A 22,810-nucleotide genomic window follows, 5' to 3' on the forward strand; every position below is an offset into this window, starting at 1 on the left:
GCCCATCTCTCTAATCCAGAATTTGCAGAGGCCTGAGGCGAATGACAGACTGAGGGAAACTGATGTTCCAAGGGTTCTTAGGATTCAGCAGGTAGAGGCTATGATAAGTATTATGAACTGATCACCATTTGTTAATTATGGAATCTCATTTCAGGACCATCATATATTTCGACCGGGAAAAACGGATTTTTACTGAAGCAAATTTGGTTTCTGTTGGTGGCAAAAAGTTAAGAAACAGTGTTTTGAGAATGTCCTTTGAATTCCATAAAGGTAAGGATGTTGCTTTTACCTTCTTCCGTTACACATCTGGCTGCATGGTGTTCCTGATGGCGAGAGGTTCCTCAGGTGCTGCCATGCTGCTGATGCCTTTTGATCTGGTGGCCTGATTTTGACATCTTCCTCTACTCACTATTTTTGACTAAGTGCTTTTTTACTTGTCCTTGATCTCATTTATTTATTTGGCCACCGTGAGGTGAGTCTCATGAGGGAGGAAAGGGAGGCACAGAGGTGCCCTGGGTCACATCTCTAGCAAGTAGCAGAGCCAGAGCTTGAGACCTGGTCTCTTGGCTCAAAAGCATTTGGTTATGGGTTCTTTTCTTCCTCCTTCCTTTTTTTTTTTTTCCAATTGAAAAGATAATGGTATTTCTTGGAAATTATTCAAACTGTAGAAGCATAAAAACAGAAAAAGTTTACTCTTGCAGTAGCTACTGTTAATAGTAGAATTCTTTTATATCTTATTTTCCTGTTATCTATCCATCTGGTCATATATGTAATATCTTAGAATTTGTTTTGTATTTAAACAAATGCTTTTTTTAAAAAATTGAGACATGAGTATCTCTATATATACGTGCCTAACTTGCTAACTTAATAATAATAGGCAAAGATTTGCTTTCAACTTTGACCTTGAACTTTGTACTGAGGATAATGTTAAGTTCTAGCCTGCTGTTAATTTTGAAAATGTCCACAGAATTAAAACTGATCGAATGTTCTTATTTATTCTAACTCTAAGATCCAGAGAGCTATCACAGCCTGCCCCATGAAATCGTGGTCAATCTTGCTGCTTTCTTTGAACTTTGTGATGCGTTAATCCTACTCTGGGTACAGTCCTCTCAGGGCATGGTGTCTGATGCCGGTGTTAACGAGGTGAGGAGATGTACCTGTTTTTCTTTTAAGCAACATATTTCTTGGCACAAAGACTTTTAGGGGAACAACTAACTTCAGTATAGTCCAATATTATGTCCAATATTATTTGAGAAATTGTTCTTGTGAATTTTAAATAGATACACATACTTTAAAGCTGTATAAGGGTGTGATTGAGATGATAAATCGCATGTGTTTAAAGTGTACGAATTTCTGTTTTGACATGTGTATGCATGTGACGCCATTACTCCAGTCATGACAGTGAACCCATCCATCACCCTCAAACCTTTCGTCTTCTGTTTTCTCTTCCTTTTTTCTGCCCTCCACCTCTAGCAGGTATCCATTGATCTACTTTCTGTTACTACAGCATTTTATATTGCTTTTATATTTCTATTTCTGGCATTTTATGTTGTTTTTATCTGTCCACTTTCATTTAAAATCATTTTGAGATACATCCATATTGTTTTGTGTCTCGGTTCATTCCTTTTTATTGCCAATAGTCCATTGAATGTATACATACTATAACTTATTTGTCCATCCACTTGTTGCTAAAAATCATAATTTTAACAGTTATATTTTAGTTCACTTAAGCCTTCTTAGACATGATTGTCACATGTGGACTAAACTGGGATTGAATCCAGATTATTCCAGTAATTGTGATAAATTAGAATTGTAGGTCTTAAACTTTTTAGTCTCAAGACCCCCCCCATCCCCAAATCTCAGAGAACTTTTGCTTTTGTGGTTACGTGTATATTTACTGTATTAGGAAATAAATCTGAGAAATGTAAAAAATTATGTGTTAGTCTGTTTAAAAACCCAGTAACAAATTCAGGTTAACATGAATAACATTCTTAATGAAAAAACCAACCATTTTCCAAAACAAAGATTCAGAATGGAACTGTGTTACATTTCTGCAAATCTCTTCATGTCTGGCTTGACAGAATGAAAGCCGGTTTCTCGCACCTGTCCCTGATTTGCTCTCTTACGGTATGTAGTATGGGTTGAAGTTTGTGAAGAGAAGCTGACCTCTATTTCATGTTGTTAAGAGCTTAGAAAGTGAAGGCTAGTTTAATAAACATTCCAATGTAATTGTGAATGTCCTTTGATCCTATACCACAGCTTGACAAGTGATAGCTTTGTAAAGGTTACTTGTTATATAGAATTTGAAAAACTAGTGATCTTGTCATGTGTTAAAATTCATTGGCCTGGCATACGCTTTGGATGGACTTTATCCTTGCATGTTACCCTTGTGTATATTTGTTGCTTGTGCATTGGTAATTTGGAAAGTATTATTAAGTGAGTTATCAGATCTTCCAAATGTTGGCACACTTCATTTTCCAATATAAATTAAGTCATACTCTTGAAAAATTACCACAGGACTTCATCAGAAAATCTTTAAGTATTGGGAATTTGTCAAGCTCTTAGTTTTTCAGAGTTCTGAGCTTTGCTTAAAAGTTTTGAGTTTTATTTTCGGCAATCTTGCTTTCCTTGAATTGACAGATTGACTTCATTCATTTTCTGCATGCTGTTTGCCAGACACCCAGTCACAGGTTTTTTTGGTAACATCAGTGCAGATGTCACCATAGTAAAGAGGACAAGTAATATGATACTGTTATGAAAATAGCTTTGACATCATAAAACCTGAAAGATTATCACTAATCTTGAGACTACTTTGCCATAAAAATACATAATTAGAAGAACAGCAATGTTGGAAACTCAGAGTACCTGATTTTTGCTTTACAACACTACATTAATGAAAACAGTAGTTATTGTCATAAGGATAGACATAGACTAATGAAATAAAAGAATTCAGCAATAGACCCTCAAATATTAATATATGGTGAATTAATTTAATGAGGAAAACAGTTCTTTAACAAATGGTGATGAAAAAACTAGATATCGATGTTATAAATATAAGCCTTTACCCCTGTCTTGTGTCAGAAAAGTTAACATCAAAATGGATTATAGAGCTATGTCTAAAAGCTGAAGTTAATAAACCTCTAAAAGAAAACAGAGAAAATAGACACAGCTTGAGGATAGGCAAAGATTTCAGGGCATTCTTCATAAAAGAAAAATTGATGAATTCAATTTTGCCAAAATTAAAAATGGTTTTAATAGATAGCTTTAAGAAAATGAAAACACTAGGAGACACTGTTTATAAATTGTATATAAATTGTTTAAACCAAAGTAATAGCCCAGTTTTAAAAAGGAGCAAGAGAATTTGAATACATGCTTCTCAGAAGATAATGAATGCCCACTGAGAACTTGGAAATTTTTCTATATCATTAGTTATCAAGGAGATGTAAATTGAAACCACAGTGCAGTTCCACTCACCAGAATGGCTGAGGTTAAAAACTGAAACCCACCTACACTGCTGGTTGGGATTCAAAATAGTGCAGCTTCTTTGTAAAGCAAGTTGTGATTTCTTGTAGCATTGGGTGTACACTTACCACATGACCCAGTGATTCTATTTTCCCCAGTAGCTCTGAACTTCCAGTAATACGATGAAAGATCTTTGCCTTCTCTGACTGCCTTAATATCCCTAAAAATGTTCCAGTCAAATGCTAGATCTTTGACATGTCTATGTTGTGTATTGGTTAATGATCGAAGTCTGTGTTTTGTGTCTTTTACTGTGAGATGTTTGTGAGCAGTCCTGATTTGCTTTGTTTTTAGATCTTGGGTTCTGTGCGGTGGCGGGACCGGTTTTGGACTATGGCCGACACAGTAAAAGTAGACGCCTCGGGCCTGGCCTTGCTTGCCCTTCACTGGCACTGGGTTTTAAAACATTTGGTCTGTCGGATCCCCCAACTCCTGATGAACCATGAAGACAAGTAAGACTCATATTTAGAGAAACAACGTCAGTATCTACAGGATTGCTGTTTGGGAAGGAAATGTGTTTCTTCTTCCTTTACTTTGGTTTGCTCCCTCTTGACTTGTCGCTGAATGTAAACCTAGTATAAAGTATATGCAGTGCCCCTTAATATCCAGCACTTCCCCCTTTCCTCACCTTCCTTCTGCCCCTTTATCTCCTCTGCTAAAGATACTACAAAGAGGTTCAGACCGTTTCAGAGCATATTCAGAATTGCTTGGAGAGCCCAACTGGTGGATTCGCAGGTGTAAAGAAGTTGCAGAAGTTCCTGGGTCGACCCTTCCCTTTTAAGGTACAATTTGGAAGCATGTAGTAAACACACAGCTTTGATCTCTTCTGAAGCTCTCGTGAAATGTGGGCACCGTTCAACTAGACTCAGCTCTGCCTGCAAATTTTTGAATCTTCAGTGAGCACTGATTTGTTAAGTGTTATTGTTTTACTTAGTCTTGAGACTTTTAAGGTTGAGTAGACTTTTAACATGATTACTGTAAAATATCCTTAGAACAACAGGAGTAAACCAGCTTCATGTTTGTAGAAGCATCAAGGAAACAGTTAAAAACTTTTTCAGACATGAATAGGCTTCTAAAAAGAATCACTTTTCTCCTCTGTAATAGGCTCTCCTGGGTTTTATTGTTTCAGGACGAGCTGGTCGTAGAGTGTTTTTCACAACTGAAAGTCTTTAACAAAGCTCTTTCCATCAGAGAGTGGATGCCTGCTCTTGGGGAGAGTGGATGGCAAGAAGACATTAGTCGACTCCAAATGGTTGCGTCTGAAGGGACATTAAAGAAAAGTCTCCTCCGGGCCTGGGGGTTGGTCCTCCGAGCTAATATTCTGGAAGATGTCGATTCAGGTGTGTGGCTAGCTGTCAGTGGTTCTAAGCATGTCCTCTGCAGCTGATGAGTTGTTGTTTTTTTCTTTTTCTTTGTCAGTAAGTTTTAAAAAGTTCTCCCTTAGATATTCTTCTCCTTCTATCCACTGCCCCCCACCCCGGCCTCCCATATATTATAGCAACCCTTAAATAAGTGTCAGGCATAAGGCTAAACTTTACATACATTATTTAATTCTGTCATTGGAATTGTGCAGGTATTAATAGCATTATTTAACACATGAGAAACTCAAGCTCAGGTGAAGTTGAACTCACGTTAAGCTCATAGTCACGTAACTGGCTGTTGGGAATCTGAGCCTGACCACTGACTGATATGTATCTTTTTGTCCAGATGCATTGAAGAATCTTGTGAATGCTCAGTGTTTAGAACTAAAAGCCAGAGGAATTTCACTTGGTTTTCTGGAGAAGAAGCACAGTGAAACTTCCTTCCTGTCGCAGCCAGACTTTAGCTCCTTAATCCAGCTCACCAGGAGTATTCAGCTGTGGCCTGTGATGGAATACCTGGCTATGCTTTGGCAGTATAAAGTCACAGCTGACTTTATGACACAGGCTTGTGTGAGAAGGTGAGCCGTCCTTCAGGTTTTTTTCCTTTGGGGCAGCTTATTTTCTTAGAAGGTTATTTTGTGTATCCTACATTTAAAACAAAGCACAGCCTTGTCTTGAGGAGGAGGAGGAGTTGCTGAAGCAGAGGGAGGTCATTTGCCACTTTGGAAAGCCAAAAATTCTTGATTCTTTGCCTGTTTTGTGTGTGTTCCATCTTCCCTTCCACAGCAGTTTTCTAACAATTCATGGAAAGCCCACAACTCACTCTCTCCCCGTCTCTATTTCTTGAGCAGGTCAGGCAAACACCAGCAGCCTCCGATAGACGAGGAGATAAGCCATCACATCACATTTTGTCTTAGGCACACACCAGTTGCTCCTCAAGAGCTTCGAGACTTTTGGTCCTTAGTGCACCATCAAAAGGTAAAAATCAAAGTCAAAATCAAAAAGCCTCCTGTGTGCTGTGAACTGATTCGATTTTCTGTGGCACATTGGTTGCAGAACATTGCAAAATAATCTTAAAAATTGCATGTTGTAAAACTAATCTTTTCTGAATTAAGTTTCAAAGGGGAGAATTTTGAATGTTTTTGCAGTAATATTCTAGGCATTTTCCTGCTCTTATCACAGTTTCATTCCATTTGGTTCCCAGTTAAATAAGGCTAAAATATTTGATAATTTTTGTTTTATTTGCTCAAAAATGTATTATGAGTGTTTTTTACTCTTCCATAGAGAGTAACTTATTGAATATGAATAGTGGTAAATTGTAGTTACTATTACTTCATTAGTACAACCTTAAATTATTTGGATAATGTTTTATTTATTTTGATACTTGAATTATGTGATTATTTTAATTACATTTTCACATGCACTCTTACAAAATCAGATCTCATGTTTTATCCAGGTATAAATAGGTTAAATAATGTGACTAAGATGACTGGGGTGGCAGAAAATCAGAAACATTAGGATTAATAATCTTTAAATTCATGTTAGTTCTGGATGATATTACAAGACAGAGACCTTATAACTGGATTTATAGAATCTTTCTCGAATGCTCTCTTATCTGGTTAACTCTATCTCTAGATGACTGCTGAAGAAAGGATGTCTTTGTGGTCCGAGTTACTTAATTCCACATTTACGTCTTTCTGGAGCAGCACTGTGACCACACATCCAGAGTACTGGCTGACGTGGAACCCTCTGCCTGGTGAACAGCGGAGGGAGACACCCAAATCTCTTCTGGACCCCACATTGAAGGTTTGTTGGCAGAAAATTATAAAAATGTTTGACAGTAGAAAAAATTTCTCTCGTGTAATCAAAAGCAGGGATACTTCCTTGGTTCACATAGTTATGTCATAAAAATTTGCACCTGTCACCCAGCTTATTCTTTTTAAAGTATTCCACTGTACTGCTGTGCTACAAAGCATTTTATCACTTTCTTATTGATAAGCACTGAGATTTCTCGCCTTCTCCTCCCGCTTCCTATAGCAAGCACCTCTGCATCAGCTACCCTTGTATAAGCCTTTGTCTACTTGTCTACTGTTTCCATGGATTGTGATGAGGCTTGGGATTTAACCCTTGGCCAAAGTGTCTGCACATTTAAAGAGATTTATATATGTTATCAGAACATCTAGGGAAGTAGGTTTTGTTTTTCACTCTTCCTGCTAGGAGATGGTGAAGAGGGAAGACGTGAAGTAGGGATCACTTCTCATGTCTTTGCCCCACGTGGTGTCATTAATACTTTGAATTATTACCAGTCGTTCACTTTAGAACTTGTTCTGATTTGTATTCCTTTGATTTTTATCGAGATAGAGCACCTTTACATATGTATATTATTTGTTTTTATTTCTTTCTCTGAATTTTCCAGTCATGTTTATTGCCCATTTTGCTTAAAAAGGATCATTAAACGTCATTTTATTAACGAAGATCTCATTATATATTATGCATATTAAACCTTCACCTAACACAGTTGGAAATATATTTCTAGTGTTCTATTGTCTCGCAGGTTTGAAGATGTTTTCTATATCACGCACGTATTGTTTTCAAATACCCCAGCCACTTTCTACTTTCTGACTTTGATATACTTTTAAATAAGTCTTTCTTCACTACCCATAGAGTTAAAAACCATTTGTTCATATTTATGTTTATGTCAGTCTTATCAGAATATCTTCTTTTGTGAGGTAGGGATGTAAATTTTTTTTCTTCTACAAACAAATATATCCAAAAGCAATATTAACAACGCTAGTTTCACCTAGTTCGTTCTTTCCATCTTATTTGAAATACCGCTTCTGACACAGTAGTTTATTCTCACAAGTCCTGGTGTAAGACTCAGCTCTGTTCCATTCCTATGTCACAATTGATTCCTTTAGTATAAGACATGTCAAAGCCTTTAGTGTTAAACCTTGTGGATCACCAAGCGTTGCATACAGTCTGGGTTTGCTTTCCTGTGGATCTCACCCCTAACCTGTTGTCATGGACACTGTTCCTATGTCCCAGGCTAACAGTCCAGGAGGCAGAGGCTTGTCCCTGGGTCATCTGTTTGTCTTCCAGCACTTTCCCCTGCCTCCGAGTCTCACCTTCGTGCAGTGTGCCCCCAACCCTGCCGCACAGGTGGTCTTCCTGATGCACAGGCGTGAGGGGTTTTCTCCTGCTTGACAAAACCAACCCTGCTCTTCATTCGTGGAGAATGGAGTCCTTCAAGGGCCCACTGCACCCGACCCCATTCTGCCAGTCTGGTCCTGTCTCAGGATGACGGTTACCTGTTCCTGACAACCTGAGGTGCCCCAGTGCTGCTTGTTGAAACCCCGTTAGTTAATCTCTAAAAGTTAACTTGACTCCTCTCCCTCCCTCAGGGTCCCGGCAGTCTCAGTAGAGCCGTGTTCTCCAAATGCTGCTTTGAGATCGTGCACAGCAGCTGTAGAGCTAGTCCCTGGGATGTGAGCGGCCTCCCCATCCTGTCGTCCTCGCACGTCACCCTGGGGGAGTGGGTCGAGAGGTGCCAGCAGCTCCAGGATGTCAGCTCGATGCTGTGGACCAACATGGCTGTCCCAGTGGCGGCAGAGTTCAGGTATCCCCTCTCCCCGGGTAGACAGTACAGCTCCCGTCTTTCCTCCAGGGTGTGTCATGGGGACCTTGGTCAGAGCTTGCTTGGGTAGTGGCTATTTCCGGTGGGTGGAAGAAAGGTGTTTTTTGGCTGAATGAGCAGGTTTTCAGTCCATAACAGAGACTGCTATGTGCTGGCCAGCCCCTCTGCCAGCTGTCAGTGTACTGTCACCAAGAGGGTGGTGCCTAGAAAACCATATCAGATTGAGAATAGAAACTCATCTCCAGGTGTAGTCTGGAGAGCAGTGTAGTCTGCCTCGCTGTTTTCTGGAAGAACGAACGCTAGTGTAAGAAAGGAATGCTGGTGACTGCAGCACAGACCCCAGTAAGTGCTCCTTTGTCCCCGCAGACGCACTGACTCCCAGCTCCAGGGCCTGGTGCTGTGCCGGCATCTGGCCGGCCTGGCGGAGCTGCTCCCCGAGCCCCGGCAGCAAGAGCATGTGCACAACTGCAGGCAGCTGCTGCTCGGGGATAGGCAGGCCTTCCAGCACGTGGGCGAGACTCTTGGGGACCTGGCCGGGCAGGAGACACTGCCCAAGGAGCTGCTATGCCTCCTGCTTACCTCTCTGCGCCACTTGTTCGGGGAGGTGGAGGGCAAGCGTGACCTGCCCGAGCCAGCCCGCCGTGGGAGCCTGTGGGTGAGCCTGGGCCTGCTCCAGATCCAGACCTGGCTTCCCCAGGCACGCTTTGACCCCGCCGTGAAGAGGGAGTACAAGCTCAAGTACGCCAAGGAGGAGGTATGGAGCGAGGGTTGGAGTGTGGGCTGCATCCTGGCTGGCCGGCTTTGCTTAGTCTGTTACTCCTTTTACTCCCTTCTGGGTGCTCAGAGCACGGAGGGTGATGTGCATAAGCTACCCTGTGACACTCCAGGAGTGTGTTCTACAGACTGTGTTGTCCTGTCTGTGGGTTCCTCTGAGCAGGGTCAGGCACCACGAGGGGTTATGTAACCACCATGCTGGCTATATGCCACCAATAGATAGGCTCTCCTAAACGCTCATAGTATCCCTCACCATCTGGATCCCTCTACCAAGATTAAGTTTGGATATTTGGATTTGAATAACTTCTTTAGACAGGGTATAGTATTTCTTAGGGGCATCCTGGGTGGCTCAGTGGTAAAGGATCTGCCTGCTAATGCAGGAGACACAGGAAATGTGTGTTTGATCCCTGAATTAGGAAGATCCCTTGGAGAAGGGCATGGCAACCCACTCCAGTATTCTTGCCTGGAGATCCTCATGGACAGAAGAGCCTGGCGTCCTACAGTCCATGGGGTCACAAAAAAGTCTGACACGACTTGGTGACTAAACAACGAGTAGACCTTAGGTTTTGAACTGTTGGTGTTTGTTATCCAAAACTCAAGAATTAGGTAGATTCAGATAATGTGATGTACCTCTTGCTATTTGAACTCCCAACCAAACTCAGGAACTGAATATGTTAAATAGTGATATATAATATGTTAAATAGTGATATATTAGACCTATATTTTCGGAGAAGGCAATGGCAGGCCACTCCAGTACTCTTGCCTGGAAAATCCCGTGGATGGAGGAGCCTGGTAGGCTGCGGTCCGTGGGGTCGTTACGAGTCAGACATGACCGAGTGACTTCACTTTCACTTCTCACTTTCACACATTGGAGAAGGAAATGGCAGCCCACTCCAGTGTTCTTGCCTGGAGAATCCCAGGGACGGGGGGGGCCTGGTGGGCTTCCGTCTATGGGGTCACACAGAGTCGGACACGACTGAAGTGACTTAGCAGCAGCAGCAGCAGACCTATATTTTGAGGAAGGAAAATTAAATTAGTTGGGGTGAAGGGCAAGCTGCTATAGCAGAGACTCAGTAGTTCATTGGCATCAATGAGATAGTTTCTTTTCACCTGACAGCTCTGGGGTGAGTGGTCCAGATTAGTGGAGCAGAACCCACCCCCCAACCGTTGGGTCGTTCAGGAACCCAGGTTCCTTCCATTCAGGGAGTGACCCTCCCTCAGGGCTGTGTGTCTCAGGCCTGGTCCTAGCTGGGCACAGCAAGCCAGTCTCTCCTTTTCTGCTAGTTACACCAGCTGCAGTGTGAGTGGAAGACCCGGAACCTCTCCTTCCAGCTGCAGACTGGAAGAGACCTGGAAGATGAAGTCACCCTCAGTCATTCTCACCCTCACATCAGGTAACACTGTAGAGTGATGATTGTTTGAACTGGGGATTATCAGCTAGAATCTTCTTTTTAAAAAGACATTTTGCAGTGTAATTACAGTGTTAACCTGAGCTTATGATCTACGTCTGTGAGCTCTATTAGCAAGTAGATCCCAAAGCCACAGTTATAATCAGGAAAAATACACTCTGTGAAAGGCGGGGGAGGACTCGTATGGAGCCAGGAGGGCTGAAAGCAGAACTTCCTCTCAGTGTGGAAGGAGTTGGGTGTGATGACGGGCACCAGGGGATCTGTTACCTTAGGAAGTATTATTCTGAGTTCCATCAGCTTTAGACCTTGGGTAGACCACTCAGTGCCTTACACCTCAATGCCCTGTCTGTCAAAGGAGGGTAATAGTGTCTACTTCAATGAGATGTACATCCAAAGTGCTTGACAACATGGGTTACACACGGTAAATGCTGTAGATGTACAATCCATTCTCATTGTAATTGTCAGTATATCATCATTTTATGCCTCAGAAGCTGGAATGCCTTCCTTCTATTTCCCAAGAGCTCAGTCTACATTTATTATTTTGCCTCTGATGGAATTTGTGTATGGTGTTGATTTGCCTTTAGGTTGCTTCGCCAGAGAATTGATCAGCTGGAGAACTTAATCTGCAGCCTGTCCAAGAAGCAGGCCTGCCGGCCCCCGCTGCCTACGTATGAGGCCCTGGTGCAGGAAATCCACCACTATGTCAGCAGCATCGCCCAGGCCCCCGCCGTTCAGGATCTGCTCACGCGGCTCCTGCAGGCCCTGCGCTCAGATGGACCTCGGGCCGCCCAGGTGGCCCAGAACCTTCTGAAGGAGGAGGCCTCCTGGCAGCAGTCGCACCACCAGTTCCGGAGGCGGCTGGCCGAGGAGTTTGCCCTGTACCCAGACACCACAGCCCCGCTGCAGGCCTCCATCCTGCAGCTGCAGCACGGCATGCGGCTGGTGGCGGGCGAGGTCCACGCCTGGCTCCAGGGCAGCCTGGCTGGTGCAGACAGGCTGGGGGCCCTGGCCACGTCCCTGCTGGCTTTCCCGTCGGTGGGCCCTGCCTTCCCTACCTACTATGCCCACGCAGATGCTTTGTGCTCTGTGAAGTCGGAGGAGGTGCTACGTGGCCTCAGTAAACTGATGCTCAAGCGCTCGGGAGGACGGGAGCTGGAAGAGAAGGGTCAGAGCCCCTGCCCAAGCCGAGAACAGCTGCTGCTGAACGCCCTCCTATACCTGCGCTCCCACGTGCTGTGCAAGGGAGAACTGGACCAGCGGGCCCTGCAGCTCTTCAGACATGCCTGTCAGGTGAGCCCACCTCCAGCAGGGTGCCGGGGACTCAAACAGGGTGCCCGCAGGACACTTGCCGTGCCCGACGTAGATGAGATCGAGTGGTTAGGGAATGGGGATCGAGTAGCCATTTCTTGCTTTTTCACATTTAATTGTCAGGTTTAGGGGCCTTTGTTAGTTTTTAAGAGATCAAAAAAAATTATTAGCGATGTCAGTCCTTTGTGCCTGATGCACATTGCAGATGGTCTCTCCTAGTTTGTTGGTGTTGACTTTGTTTACGATGGGTTTTGCCATGTAATGGTATCAGCTTTTATTAACATTAAGAAAATAACTTCTGCTTTTCTCCCTTACCAACAAAGCAATTTGTTCTCATTGTAGGCAGTTAAAAGAATAAGCTAAATTGTTAGATTCTGCCGCTATGTGAACCATATGAACTGTTAACACATTGGTATATTCCTATGACTAAATATTTACATTTGTATGTAGTCTTTTTGCTATTTTAGAAGAGAAAAAACCCAAACCAGTGCCATTCTAAGAAAAGTCTTAAAGCTAGATCCTTGGGTAAAATTTCGAGAAAGCAGAATTGCTGAGACAAAGGTTAACTGCTTACTTAGGCTTCTGATACAAGCTGTCTTCCTGAATGGAGGATGCTCATGTCTTCAGTCCTCCTCAGTACTGGGTGGTTTCTTGATAGTTTTTGCCAATAAAAGGGCTTTAGAGGTAGTAGGGAATTTGGTAAGGTATGGCCCAGTTTTGCCTGATTGGTTCCCCAAGAACACCCAGTCCCCAGTCTGTTTTCTCTTTTCCGAACCAGTGGGCCATCCATCTCCCTGAGATGCTGGCCAAGTGCAGTCTGCATCACATGCCCACTTTGCTGACCCCTAATACAGAGCACCACCCACACCTGACAGCAGGTCCCCAGTTTTGCAGATTTTCACACCTGCAAAATTGTAACAATACAGCAAGGGAGAATTTAGGAAAATCAGTTTGCTACAGATACTTGGTTTGAAAACAAAGCCCATTTACTCTCTGCTACATGGAATTTAGTTTCTTGGACGTTGTCATTTATTTGTTTTTGAACCCTGGTGTTTTGTTTTCATGAGAAATAAAGAGATAGCAAATCCTGCCTTTGTTCACTATAAGTGCCTGAGCAAAGGCAAATAAGCTTCTGCTGGAATGTGTGATTTTTCAGGAAATCATCAATGAGTGGGACGAGCAGGAACGCATAGCCCAGGAGAAGGCGGAGCAGGAAAGCAGCCTGTACAGATACCGGGGCAGGACCCCCAGAACAGCCCTGAGCGAGGAGGAGGAAGAAGAGCGAGCATTCAGGAGCCAGTTCCCACTGCACGAGAAGGTGAGCAGTGTGCTCCCCTGGTGCCACACGCCTCACCTTTGAATGGTTGGTTTTTTTTTCCCCTCCAGTTTTATTGTGATATAATTAACACATAGCACCATGGAGGCCTGGCGTGGTGTGATTCATGGGGTCGCAGAGAGTCGGACACGACTGAGCGACTGAACTGAACTGTTTGAGTTTAAGGTGCTCAGCATAATGATCTGACTTCTATCTGTCATGCAGTGATTACCACAATAAGTATAGTGAACACCCATCACACATATAGATATAAAATAAAATTTTTTTCCTGTGATGAGAACTCTTAGGATTTACTCTATAACTGACTACAACACTTCCTTAGTTGCTGTTGCATTCCCTTTGAACAGTTTTGTAATTTTTAAAATACTTCTTAATGCACACAATTTGCTACTTCATCTTCTTGATCATTCACACTCCATCCCTCCCCATTCCTTTTAGTCTGATCAGAACTGGATTTTTATTTTCACAAGTTCAATTGCTGTAATGTTATTTACAGGACTTCGCAGATATTTTGGTAGAACCCACACTAGAGGAGAAGGGACCTTCAGGTGGGCAGGAAGAGGAGGCCAGCCCTGGCCCCGCCGTCCTGTCACAGAGCTCCATGCAGGCTGTGATGCGCATCCATTGTCAGCTGTGCCTCGGCTTCGCCCGGTCCCTCTGGTACCAGCAGAGTCCGCCGCCCCACGGGCCGGAGCACTACCTCAGCCTCTTTCTGTCCTGCTACCAGACGGGGGCCTCTCTCGTGGCACACTTCTACCCCTTGATGGGTATGGTGGTTTGCTTCTCTTCAGCTCTTGGGAAATCAGAATGAGTCACTGTGACTGCTGCCTCTGGAACAATTAAAAGTGCTGCCTCCCTGTTTTTGCTAAGTTCGAATTGATGGCGTTTCCTTAACTTAAGGGACTTAAAGCTAATTCCAAAATCGATTTAAAATTCTGCCATAACCATGGTTTCTCATCCTTTGAATACTTTGGGTAAAAGGGATTAAGAAAATAAGGATACGCTATTAGTTTTAATGGTCTTGTTTCTCCATATTATTTCCAGTTTCCCTCTTAACAGCTTTGGTGCTTTTCTAATGAAACCATGTATTGCTGGGAGTAGCCCGGGAACTCAGAAATTAATTTCACAGGGTATGGTTTGATGCAGTTTCCTACATGACCTCATGATTTGTTCCATGCAAGTAGGAAGGAAGCTTTCATTTTGCCTCTGTTTCTCATGAAAACAAAACACCATAGTTTAAGTAGGAAGGAAGCTTTCATTTCTGCCAAGAAGAGCCCCCAAAACTGGGAATTTGAATCCTTCAAACCTTACTGCACCCTCTTTGATTGTGTGGAGGCAGCATCTGTGTGTCCCGACACTTGGCAGGTTTGGTGACCACTGAGTATCAGTCACAGCCTCCTGGGCCGTGTTGCTTTGGGGGTGAACGGCATTGCAACGTCTGCTCCATTCAGTCGCAGTCATTTATTTCTGAACGTGTTTCTAACATCTTTGTAACTTAACACCGACGTTACTGTGATCTTGTTAATAACTTCACAGGAGTTGAGCTGAATGACCAACTCTTGGGCAGCCAACTTTTGGCCTGCGCCCTGTCCCATAACACTCTCTTTGGGGAAGCGACCTCAGACCTGATGGTGAAGCCTGACGGGCCCTATGACTTCTACCATCACCCCAACATCCCAGAAGCTCGGCACTGCCAGCCTATTCTTCAAGGCTTCTCAGAGGCTGTTCACCGGCTGCTGCAGGATTGGCCGGAGCACCCAGCGCTTGAGCAGGTAGGGCGGCGGTGGGGAGGCGGCGTCTCGTTGTCCCAGGTGCATTGACTTGCACAGTGGTGACGCAGAGGTTTTTACAGAACGCGGTTCGAGGAGGCACTATTTCCTGTAGGATGCATATACACATTTGCAATGCTGCTTGTGAATGGTGTTTGAGATTCCACTTTATCTGTTGCTCAGGGTTTGCCATCCATATATGAAATGCTGCTGTGTTGCTCTTTATTCAGACACATCCTTATGTAAACAAGGGTCTGGCTCTTTGAAACTTGGTAGTTTTAACTCCGACCCTTGCTCTGTGATCTTCAGCTAATTCTGTAATAACTTATAACAGAGTAATAAGAGCAGTTACCTTATCAAACTCAGTCTCTCTTCCAGAGTAACACAGCAGAGAAAGTGTTTATCTTGGGCAGGATCCGCAGCCCTGGAGTTTTACCCGCAGCATGCATGGGAGCTTGTGAAGCAGGGCCGTCTTCAGTACCCTGCAACTGTGGGCGATTCAAAGTCCTGTGAGCATGCCCAGATCTTTTTCTCTCCCCACTGCAGCTGCTGGTTGTAATGGACCGAATCTGTAGTTTCCCACTTTCCAGCCCCATCTCAAAGTTCCTGAATGGCTTAGAGATCCTTCTGGCAAAGGCACAGGTAAGAGGATTCTCTCTCTAGTCCTCATTTTAGTTTGTCGTCAACTGAAGAGATTCTCTGTTGTTCGAGTTGGCCTTCACACTGGCTGGGTGTCTGCACTCTTCACCCCCTCATTCCTCTCATAGCCTCTGAAGTGGCTGGTGCTCCCCTGATTTTCAGATTAGGGCTCTGGACTTTAAGGGGGTCACGTGACTAATAATACAGAGATTCAGACTCAGGTCTCCAAACCCTGTGCTATTTGCTCAGCTGGAGGTTAGTCAGGTAACCAGAAAGATCTCCAAGCTGGATAAGCAGGATGGTTATGTATTGGTGCGTGCATGCATGCTAAGTTGCTTCAGTCGTGTCCAACTCTTTGTGACCCTGCGGACTAAAGCTCACCAGGTTCCTCTGTCCCTGGAATTTCCCAGGCAAGACTACTGGAGTGGGCTTCCATTTCCTCTTCCAAGGGATCTTCCTGACCCAGGGATCAAAGCCATGTCTCTTATGTCTCCTGCATTGGCAGATGGGTTCTTTACCACTAGCGCCACCTGTTACATCAGTATAGAAGTTGTTTAAGGTCCCAGTGGTCTTTGCTTAAGAAAAGTTAAGGATGTTCCTGAGGGAGGAGGTGATCGGGGACTGAATAATGGCTGTAGTGAATTTCTTCTGTGTCTCGTCAGGATTGGGAGGAGAATGCAAGTCGAGCCCTATCTCTGCGGAAACATCTTGATTTGGTCAGTCAGTTGATCATCCGTTGGCGTAAACTGGAACTGAAGTGAGTGATTCACTTGTCACTCCCCCTCCTGAACTTACATTGTAAGGACATGGTCTTTGGATGGGTTCTTTCTTCAGAGTTGATGTCATGTGTTAGCTGGAGACCAGACAACAGCATGCATTCTGAGGCAGCAGACTGGCAGCTTCTCCATCTTCATTTAGGAGGAGAGAACTGTGACTATTTAGCTCCTGCCTCCAAGGTTTCACATATTTGAATGGGTTTCCTTACATGCCTCCTTGGCCTCTCCTCCCACATTTCAGCTGTTGGTCCATGAGTTTGGATAATACCATGAAGCGCCACACTGAGAAATCCACCAAACACTGGTTCTCCATCTACCAGATGCTGGAGAAGCACATGCAGGAACAGACAGAGGAGCAGGAAGGTAACACCTGTGAATTCCCTGCTTATGTAGAGGGTCCAGGCTAAGCTCGAAGCGCTGCAGAGTCTGGGATTTACTGCTCCCTTGTCCCCCACCCACTGCCTTCACACAGGGCGTGTTACGTGACGGCCGGTATTCCCGAGAGGTCAGCCGAAAAAGCTGTGTAGTTCTTTTCTTACTGAGAATAATGATGACAGTCAGAGAGGCTAAAGTGACTTATCCAGAGTCTAGAGAGCTAGTCATGAGATAAGATTTCCTTATTCTCTGTGTCCATGAGACAGGTCAGAGAGGAAGCTTCTGTCTTTGTAGGTAGTAGTTACAATGCTTGAGACAAAAGGGTTTCATCTCATGCTTAGAACAAGGGCCTCATAATTCAGTTTCCTCGTCTGCCATGTGTGCGTTTCACATATACTGCTAGTGCAGCTGCCATTTTTAAACCAGCTTGAAATTTAGCTGTGGTCCTTGCTCCAAACTTCACATTAACTGGTGTCCCTCGGGGACCTCGCAGTAGACTGTACATTATGACACTGAGTGATGGTTGCAGACACACGTGTGTTTTCCTCTTTGAATCAGATGACAAACAGATGACCCTGATGTTGCTGGTCAGCACATTACAAGCATTTATTGAAGGATCCTCACTGGGGGAGTTCCATATACGACTTCAGATGTTACTGGTTTTCCATTGTCATGTCCTGCTGATGCCACAAGTCGAAGGAAAAGGTGAGGATATACATATGTGTTTATAAAATTATTTTTCTTTAATTTTACCCTATGCTGTTAAAATGATTAGGCTTTGAGTTCGTGAGCCAGGTGTCTTATTGCATACCAGGTTTTAAACAAGACACTTTCAGTTGTCTTTTACTGTAATGTGATTCAGGTGAGATAAAGAGAAAAACGTTGAAATCAAGTGCAGACTGGTTAGAATTGAATCCCTGGCTAGTGAACTGTGGCAGCAGTAAATCAACAGATGCAGATCCTAGGAGCTGGCATGTTGAGGCAGCAGGTCTGTCTGTCTAGACGGTGCATATGTCCCGCTAAGCTTCTGCTTGATCCAGGCTATAATTAGATTCTTTGATCTCAGGAGAGCACTGCCACATACCAAGCAACTGCACATAAAATTTCTGCTGTCAGTTACCATCCCTGACCACAGCAGTTTAGATAAAAGTGTCACTGTAAGGTATAGATTTACGTGAATGAGTAGTCAAGGTGAGCTCTTAATATGCCATCTTTTAAAACAGGCTTAGTTTCTGCTGACTTTACAGTAAGATTCTGAGAAAGAGTTGGAAATTGTGAGTTTGGTAAAACATCTGAGTATGCCTTCTTTAAGAACAAAAGTGCGATTGAAGAAAATACCCACTGCAGACTGAAATGAAAAAAATAGGGGAAGTGTTGGTAGCCTGCATCTCTGGGAACCGCTAAGCCTGGCTCCCCGATGAGCTGTTACGTAATCTGTGGGTGCTCTGCTGTGATGTCGTGGTCCAGAGAGTAACGAGGGAGTGTGCAGCCCCGAGGGAGAAGCCAGCAGCTTGTGTGGTGTTTTCATTTCCTTTTCCTTTCTTCCAGATGCACTTTGCAGTGTTCTGTGGAACTTGTACCATTATTACAAGCAATTCTTCGACCGGGTCCAGGCCAAAATTGTGGAACTTCGTTCCCCCCTGGAAAAAGAGCTTAAAGTAAGATGAACAGCAGTCATAATCACTCTTGGGAGAAAAAAAGCAGCAAATTCTTTTTCAGTTCTGTTTTTTAATCCTGTTAACAGTGAAACGGGGGCTCTGAGGAATGGAGGGGAGCATAGCAGCAGCCAAGCAGGATGGCAGCTTTTGTGTTCTGTGGCATTGGCTCCGTTGGTGCCCTGGCCACGTGTGTGAGGGTTCCGTGGAGTGGCGCCCATGAGAGGCGCCTCGGAGGACGTTAGGGCCCGCTCCCCAGTCGCAGCCAGTGGGTGGCTCCCTCTTCCACCTCAGAGGAGTGCCACCTGGTGTCGGTCTCTGGGCTGTGGAGGTGCTGGCGGGTAATGAGAATCCTGTGTTTGATACGTTCAGTGGAACCATTGCCGGCTTATGCTAGAGTACACAGCGACATACTGATTGTAGCAGCACTTTTTTCCATTGCTTTGAGACAAACACATGTCCCTTTATTAGACTTGTTTTACTTGTTCACTGACACACCGTCCTGTATTAGGGATGAAGAGAGCTCTGGTCATCACACGGGTGATCTAGAAAGAAACAGAATGACACCACCTTTGTAATTTAAAGCCCTTCCTTGAGCTTCATTTATCTTACAGGAATTTGTTAAGATATCCAAGTGGAATGATGTCAGCTTCTGGTCTATTAAGCAATCTGTGGAAAAGACACACAGGTAATTCATCTTTTAAAACAGGGAGTGGCCAAAACTCAGAATTTTTGAATGGTAGACAGCATGACTACATTGTTACAAAGGCCTGACTTGTGCTACCTTGAACTTGCTAAAAAAACACTGGACTGTTCTGCTGGCTGCCCAGCATGGAACCCTCCCACCCGAAGCAGTCTCACTGTGGGAGGAGCTGATGTGTCTGGAAGCAGAGCGGGCTGTGTGCTGCTGAAGGTCAAGTCCTCTGCCACCTGCTCACTTTTAGCCAAGTGATCCCACCATTCCTGGCTTCAGTTGAGATTAGAATACCTGCCATGCTTTATCTTTAAAAAGAACCAAAAGATTATGAGTTTCTAAGACACTTGTTCGGAGAAGGCAATGGCAAGCCACTCCAGTACTATTGCCTAGAAAATCCCATGGATGGAAGAGCCTGGTAGGCTGCAGTCCATGGGGTCGCTAAGGGTCTGACATGACTTCACTTTCACTTTTCACTTTCACACATTGGAGAAGGAAATGGCAACCCACTCCAGTGTTCTTGCCTGGAGAATCCCAGGGACGGGGGAGCCTGGTGGGCTTCCGTCTATGGGGTCACACAGAGTCGGACACGACTGAAGTGACTTAGCAGCAGCAGCAGCAGCAAGACACCCGTTGTATACCAAAGGTACAAGTTATTAAGTTGCCTGTGTATGCACTATGTTATATTTCCTCACTTTTCCATTTTTACTTTTTCCTGCCCTTATTTCCCATTACCTGGGGGCCAGAACCCTCTTTAAATTCATGAAGAAGTTTGAAGCTGTCCTGAGCGAACCCTGCCGGTCATCCCTGGTAGAGGGTGATGAGGAGGAGCAGCCGGACTCTTTGCCAAGGCCAACGGGTGCCACCGCGAGTGAGGAGTCCCCCATTCAGAGTCTGAACAGGGCGCTGAGGGAGACCCTGTTAGCCCGGCCAGCAGCTGCGCAGGTACTAGCTCGTCGGACAGTGTTTGCTTCTTCCTGAGCCGGCGGGACGGGGTCTCTGCTTTCTGTGGGAGGTGTGCCCTTAGAGCTAGGTGAGGGAATGCCTTTGAAGTCTTCCTCTTTGGGCTAGTGGTGTGGTGTTTGTCTTTTGCTGCCTAGTAAGGCAAAAAGCGTTAATCCTCATGCTGGAAGCTTAATGTGAGCCTGTGTACAAAACCGATGTACTTATTTGTGAGCAGTTCATTTACCTGTAAGGGGCATCAGCTTAGGAATAGGACATGGAAGCTGTCTTTGGGACCCCACGTGATGAGGCTGCTGCATACACCGGGAGTGACTGTAGCGACGTGCTGCTTTGAAGTGGTTGCTGATGACCATGGTATGGAAATGTGTGAACTTCCATCAAACATTTGTGATGCCAGTTTCAAGCACCAAGACTTAAGAACTGGATTACAAAATTCCTGAAAATCTAAACAGTTATCAAGACCTGTGAGCAGACCTGTTACAGGAGGGTGTCCCTGCTGCAGAGTCACTGGGTGTGGGGAGCACTCGTAAGGGAGTGATGGCTTTTGCCATCATGTTCTGCTTTCCACGCTGGGTCTGGAGAGCTAGCACTGCAATTCAAGCTGTGTTAAATATTTTAATAGTTCAGAAAGCTTAGTAGAAATTGAGCATCCAGCTGTGATATGGCTGAACACATGATATGGCTACCAAATTTATTTTCTTTTGATTGTATTCATCACCTCACTGCTCATAATGCTAATCAAATTTTTTTGTTATTGTGTTAAGAATTTCAGGATTCCTCAGGAAAAGTAGTAAAACTGTGGCCCCGACAGACAAAACTTTTCCCTTTGCCAATTTTTCCCTTCATCTGCTGCCTTCCCTAGTATCTGGATCCTGGTATTTGAAGTGCCAGGAATTAGAGGGTGATGGGAGATGGTGGCTGAAGTAGGATTTGGCGGTCAGGTGAGCCCTGCCTGTGTGTCTGAGAAGCACAGTGTGGCACATTATCTTAGAGGCAGCAGTTACGCTGCCCAGTCCTGCCTTCAGGGAGCAGGAGCACGGCCCCTCGTGACAAGCACAGAAGGCAGCTGGGGCCAGTGGGGTCGGGGGCTTCCCTGACAAGGACCTCGCACAGCAGCTACATACTTTTCTGAGTACCTGAGGCACATGCTGTTTTACTTTTGGTGATGTTTCATTTATTCTTGTGAGACTGCAGAGACGGGGCAAGGGGAGCTTCCTGTTTCTGAGCCGGGCATGTGGAGGGCGTGACATTTCACTCAGTACCTATGTGGGGGTATACCATGACTGCTGTGCTCTGTCTCACAGGCTGCTGTTCCAGAGCAGCGTCAGGGCGCCCCTCTTCCCTCAGAGGGGGCCCTTCTGCGTCGCTTGCCGAACCTCCTGAAACGCATGAGGAAGATGTGCCTAACGCTCATCCAGGGAAGCCCCCTGCCTCGCCTCGTGGAGGGCCTCAACCAGTTCACCGGTGGGTGCATGCCCAGACTGAGGAGGCTTTCTTTCTGGAGTATCCCCGGGGGCCCAGGAAGGCTGGAATTAATTACTTGTGTCCTAGTAGTGTAGAGCAGGTAATTGACTAAGCAAGTGGGTTACAAACCAGCCAAAACCCAGACACAGTCAGCTGAGACCCCACAGATGTCATCGTGATTTTCAGCTTGTCCTCTCGTGCAGATCAGAGCGGCGTTAGCCATTCTCTACAGCAGCCGTGTCCACGTCAGCTCTTCCTGGTCAGGGACATGAGTGAAGGGTTTCCTAGAGTCTGGATGCTGTCACCACCTCTCAAAATGTTGTCTCTCTTGAGTTAAAGGAGAAGAAAAGTTCATCCACAGTCCCTTTCTTTTTCCTTTCATTTCAAAGAGCCATAGCAATCTTGTCTCCCTGGTTGTTCTTGCTCTGCATTGTATCAGCAATGGCTGGGAAAGGGGATCCAGAACTTCAGAGACTGTTTGGGCCCTTGGCAGCCTTTCACCACTTCCTCCACCTCTGCCCAGCCCCAGCAAGTGTGGGGTCACAGTGAAGCTGGTCCTTCTCCAGTAAGGCTGCAGTCTGACCTCAGGAATATATTTAAAAAGAAAAAAAAAAAGTTGTTAGCGGGACTTGCCTGGCGGTCCAGTGTTTACGGCTCTGTGCTCCCAATGCAGGGGACCCAGATTCAATCCCCAGCCAGGGAACTAGATCCCACATACTGCAATTAAGACCTGGCACAGCCAGATAAATAAAGTAAAAACCAACTTGTTAGAGTAATAGCCTGATATCCATTTTTCAAGATATCTTGCCTGCCTGTGCCTAATGATGGGGGTGATTGGCCTACAGATCTTAGGCGCGCCCTTTGGGAGACACACGGCAACCTCTCCTGCTGGCTGTGCCAGGTGTGTGTGGATTCTTACCTGATGGGCTAGACCGCCTGCGTTCGTCTGCTCGGGCTGCCTTAGCAAAGTACAGCTGACCTGTGAACAGCACAGGCGCCGGGAGCATTGCCCCTTCACAAGCTGGGAAATCCAAGTGTCACTTAGAGTCGGTCCTCTGTGTCCATGGTTCCACATCCGCGAATTCATTCAGCTCGGGCTCGTGTAAGCCCTGAGGTATTTACTATTGGAAAAAA

The 22,810-nt window shown here is 45.0% G+C and overlaps 1 protein-coding gene across 2 annotated transcripts in view; it reads left to right on the forward strand.

The window, feature by feature from the left end:
* The window catches only part of MDN1 (midasin AAA ATPase 1), a 146,328-nt gene that overhangs the window by 88,176 nt on the left and 35,342 nt on the right, over window positions 1-22,810 (forward strand). For both annotated transcript variants that reach the window (XM_055432822.2, XM_055432823.2), the window contains exons 52-74: window positions 155-270; window positions 1,010-1,143; window positions 3,814-3,971; window positions 4,181-4,301; window positions 4,649-4,859; window positions 5,227-5,458; window positions 5,732-5,858; window positions 6,516-6,686; window positions 8,282-8,496; window positions 8,881-9,268; window positions 10,573-10,682; window positions 11,282-11,987; window positions 13,162-13,323; window positions 13,838-14,108; window positions 14,878-15,113; window positions 15,657-15,752; window positions 16,412-16,506; window positions 16,767-16,888; window positions 17,459-17,605; window positions 18,449-18,558; window positions 19,170-19,243; window positions 19,996-20,194; window positions 21,517-21,676. In XM_055432822.2, coding sequence (XP_055288797.2) covers window positions 155-270; window positions 1,010-1,143; window positions 3,814-3,971; window positions 4,181-4,301; window positions 4,649-4,859; window positions 5,227-5,458; window positions 5,732-5,858; window positions 6,516-6,686; window positions 8,282-8,496; window positions 8,881-9,268; window positions 10,573-10,682; window positions 11,282-11,987; window positions 13,162-13,323; window positions 13,838-14,108; window positions 14,878-15,113; window positions 15,657-15,752; window positions 16,412-16,506; window positions 16,767-16,888; window positions 17,459-17,605; window positions 18,449-18,558; window positions 19,170-19,243; window positions 19,996-20,194; window positions 21,517-21,676 — 4,361 coding nt within the window. The remainder of the gene's footprint in view (window positions 1-154; window positions 271-1,009; window positions 1,144-3,813; window positions 3,972-4,180; window positions 4,302-4,648; window positions 4,860-5,226; window positions 5,459-5,731; window positions 5,859-6,515; window positions 6,687-8,281; window positions 8,497-8,880; window positions 9,269-10,572; window positions 10,683-11,281; window positions 11,988-13,161; window positions 13,324-13,837; window positions 14,109-14,877; window positions 15,114-15,656; window positions 15,753-16,411; window positions 16,507-16,766; window positions 16,889-17,458; window positions 17,606-18,448; window positions 18,559-19,169; window positions 19,244-19,995; window positions 20,195-21,516; window positions 21,677-22,810) is intronic.

The sequence above is a fragment of the Moschus berezovskii genome, chromosome 10 (assembly GCF_049115385.1).
Source record: "Moschus berezovskii isolate FMDL1 chromosome 10, NW_MosBer_1.0, whole genome shotgun sequence".
Taxonomy (NCBI): domain Eukaryota; kingdom Metazoa; phylum Chordata; class Mammalia; order Artiodactyla; family Moschidae; genus Moschus; species Moschus berezovskii.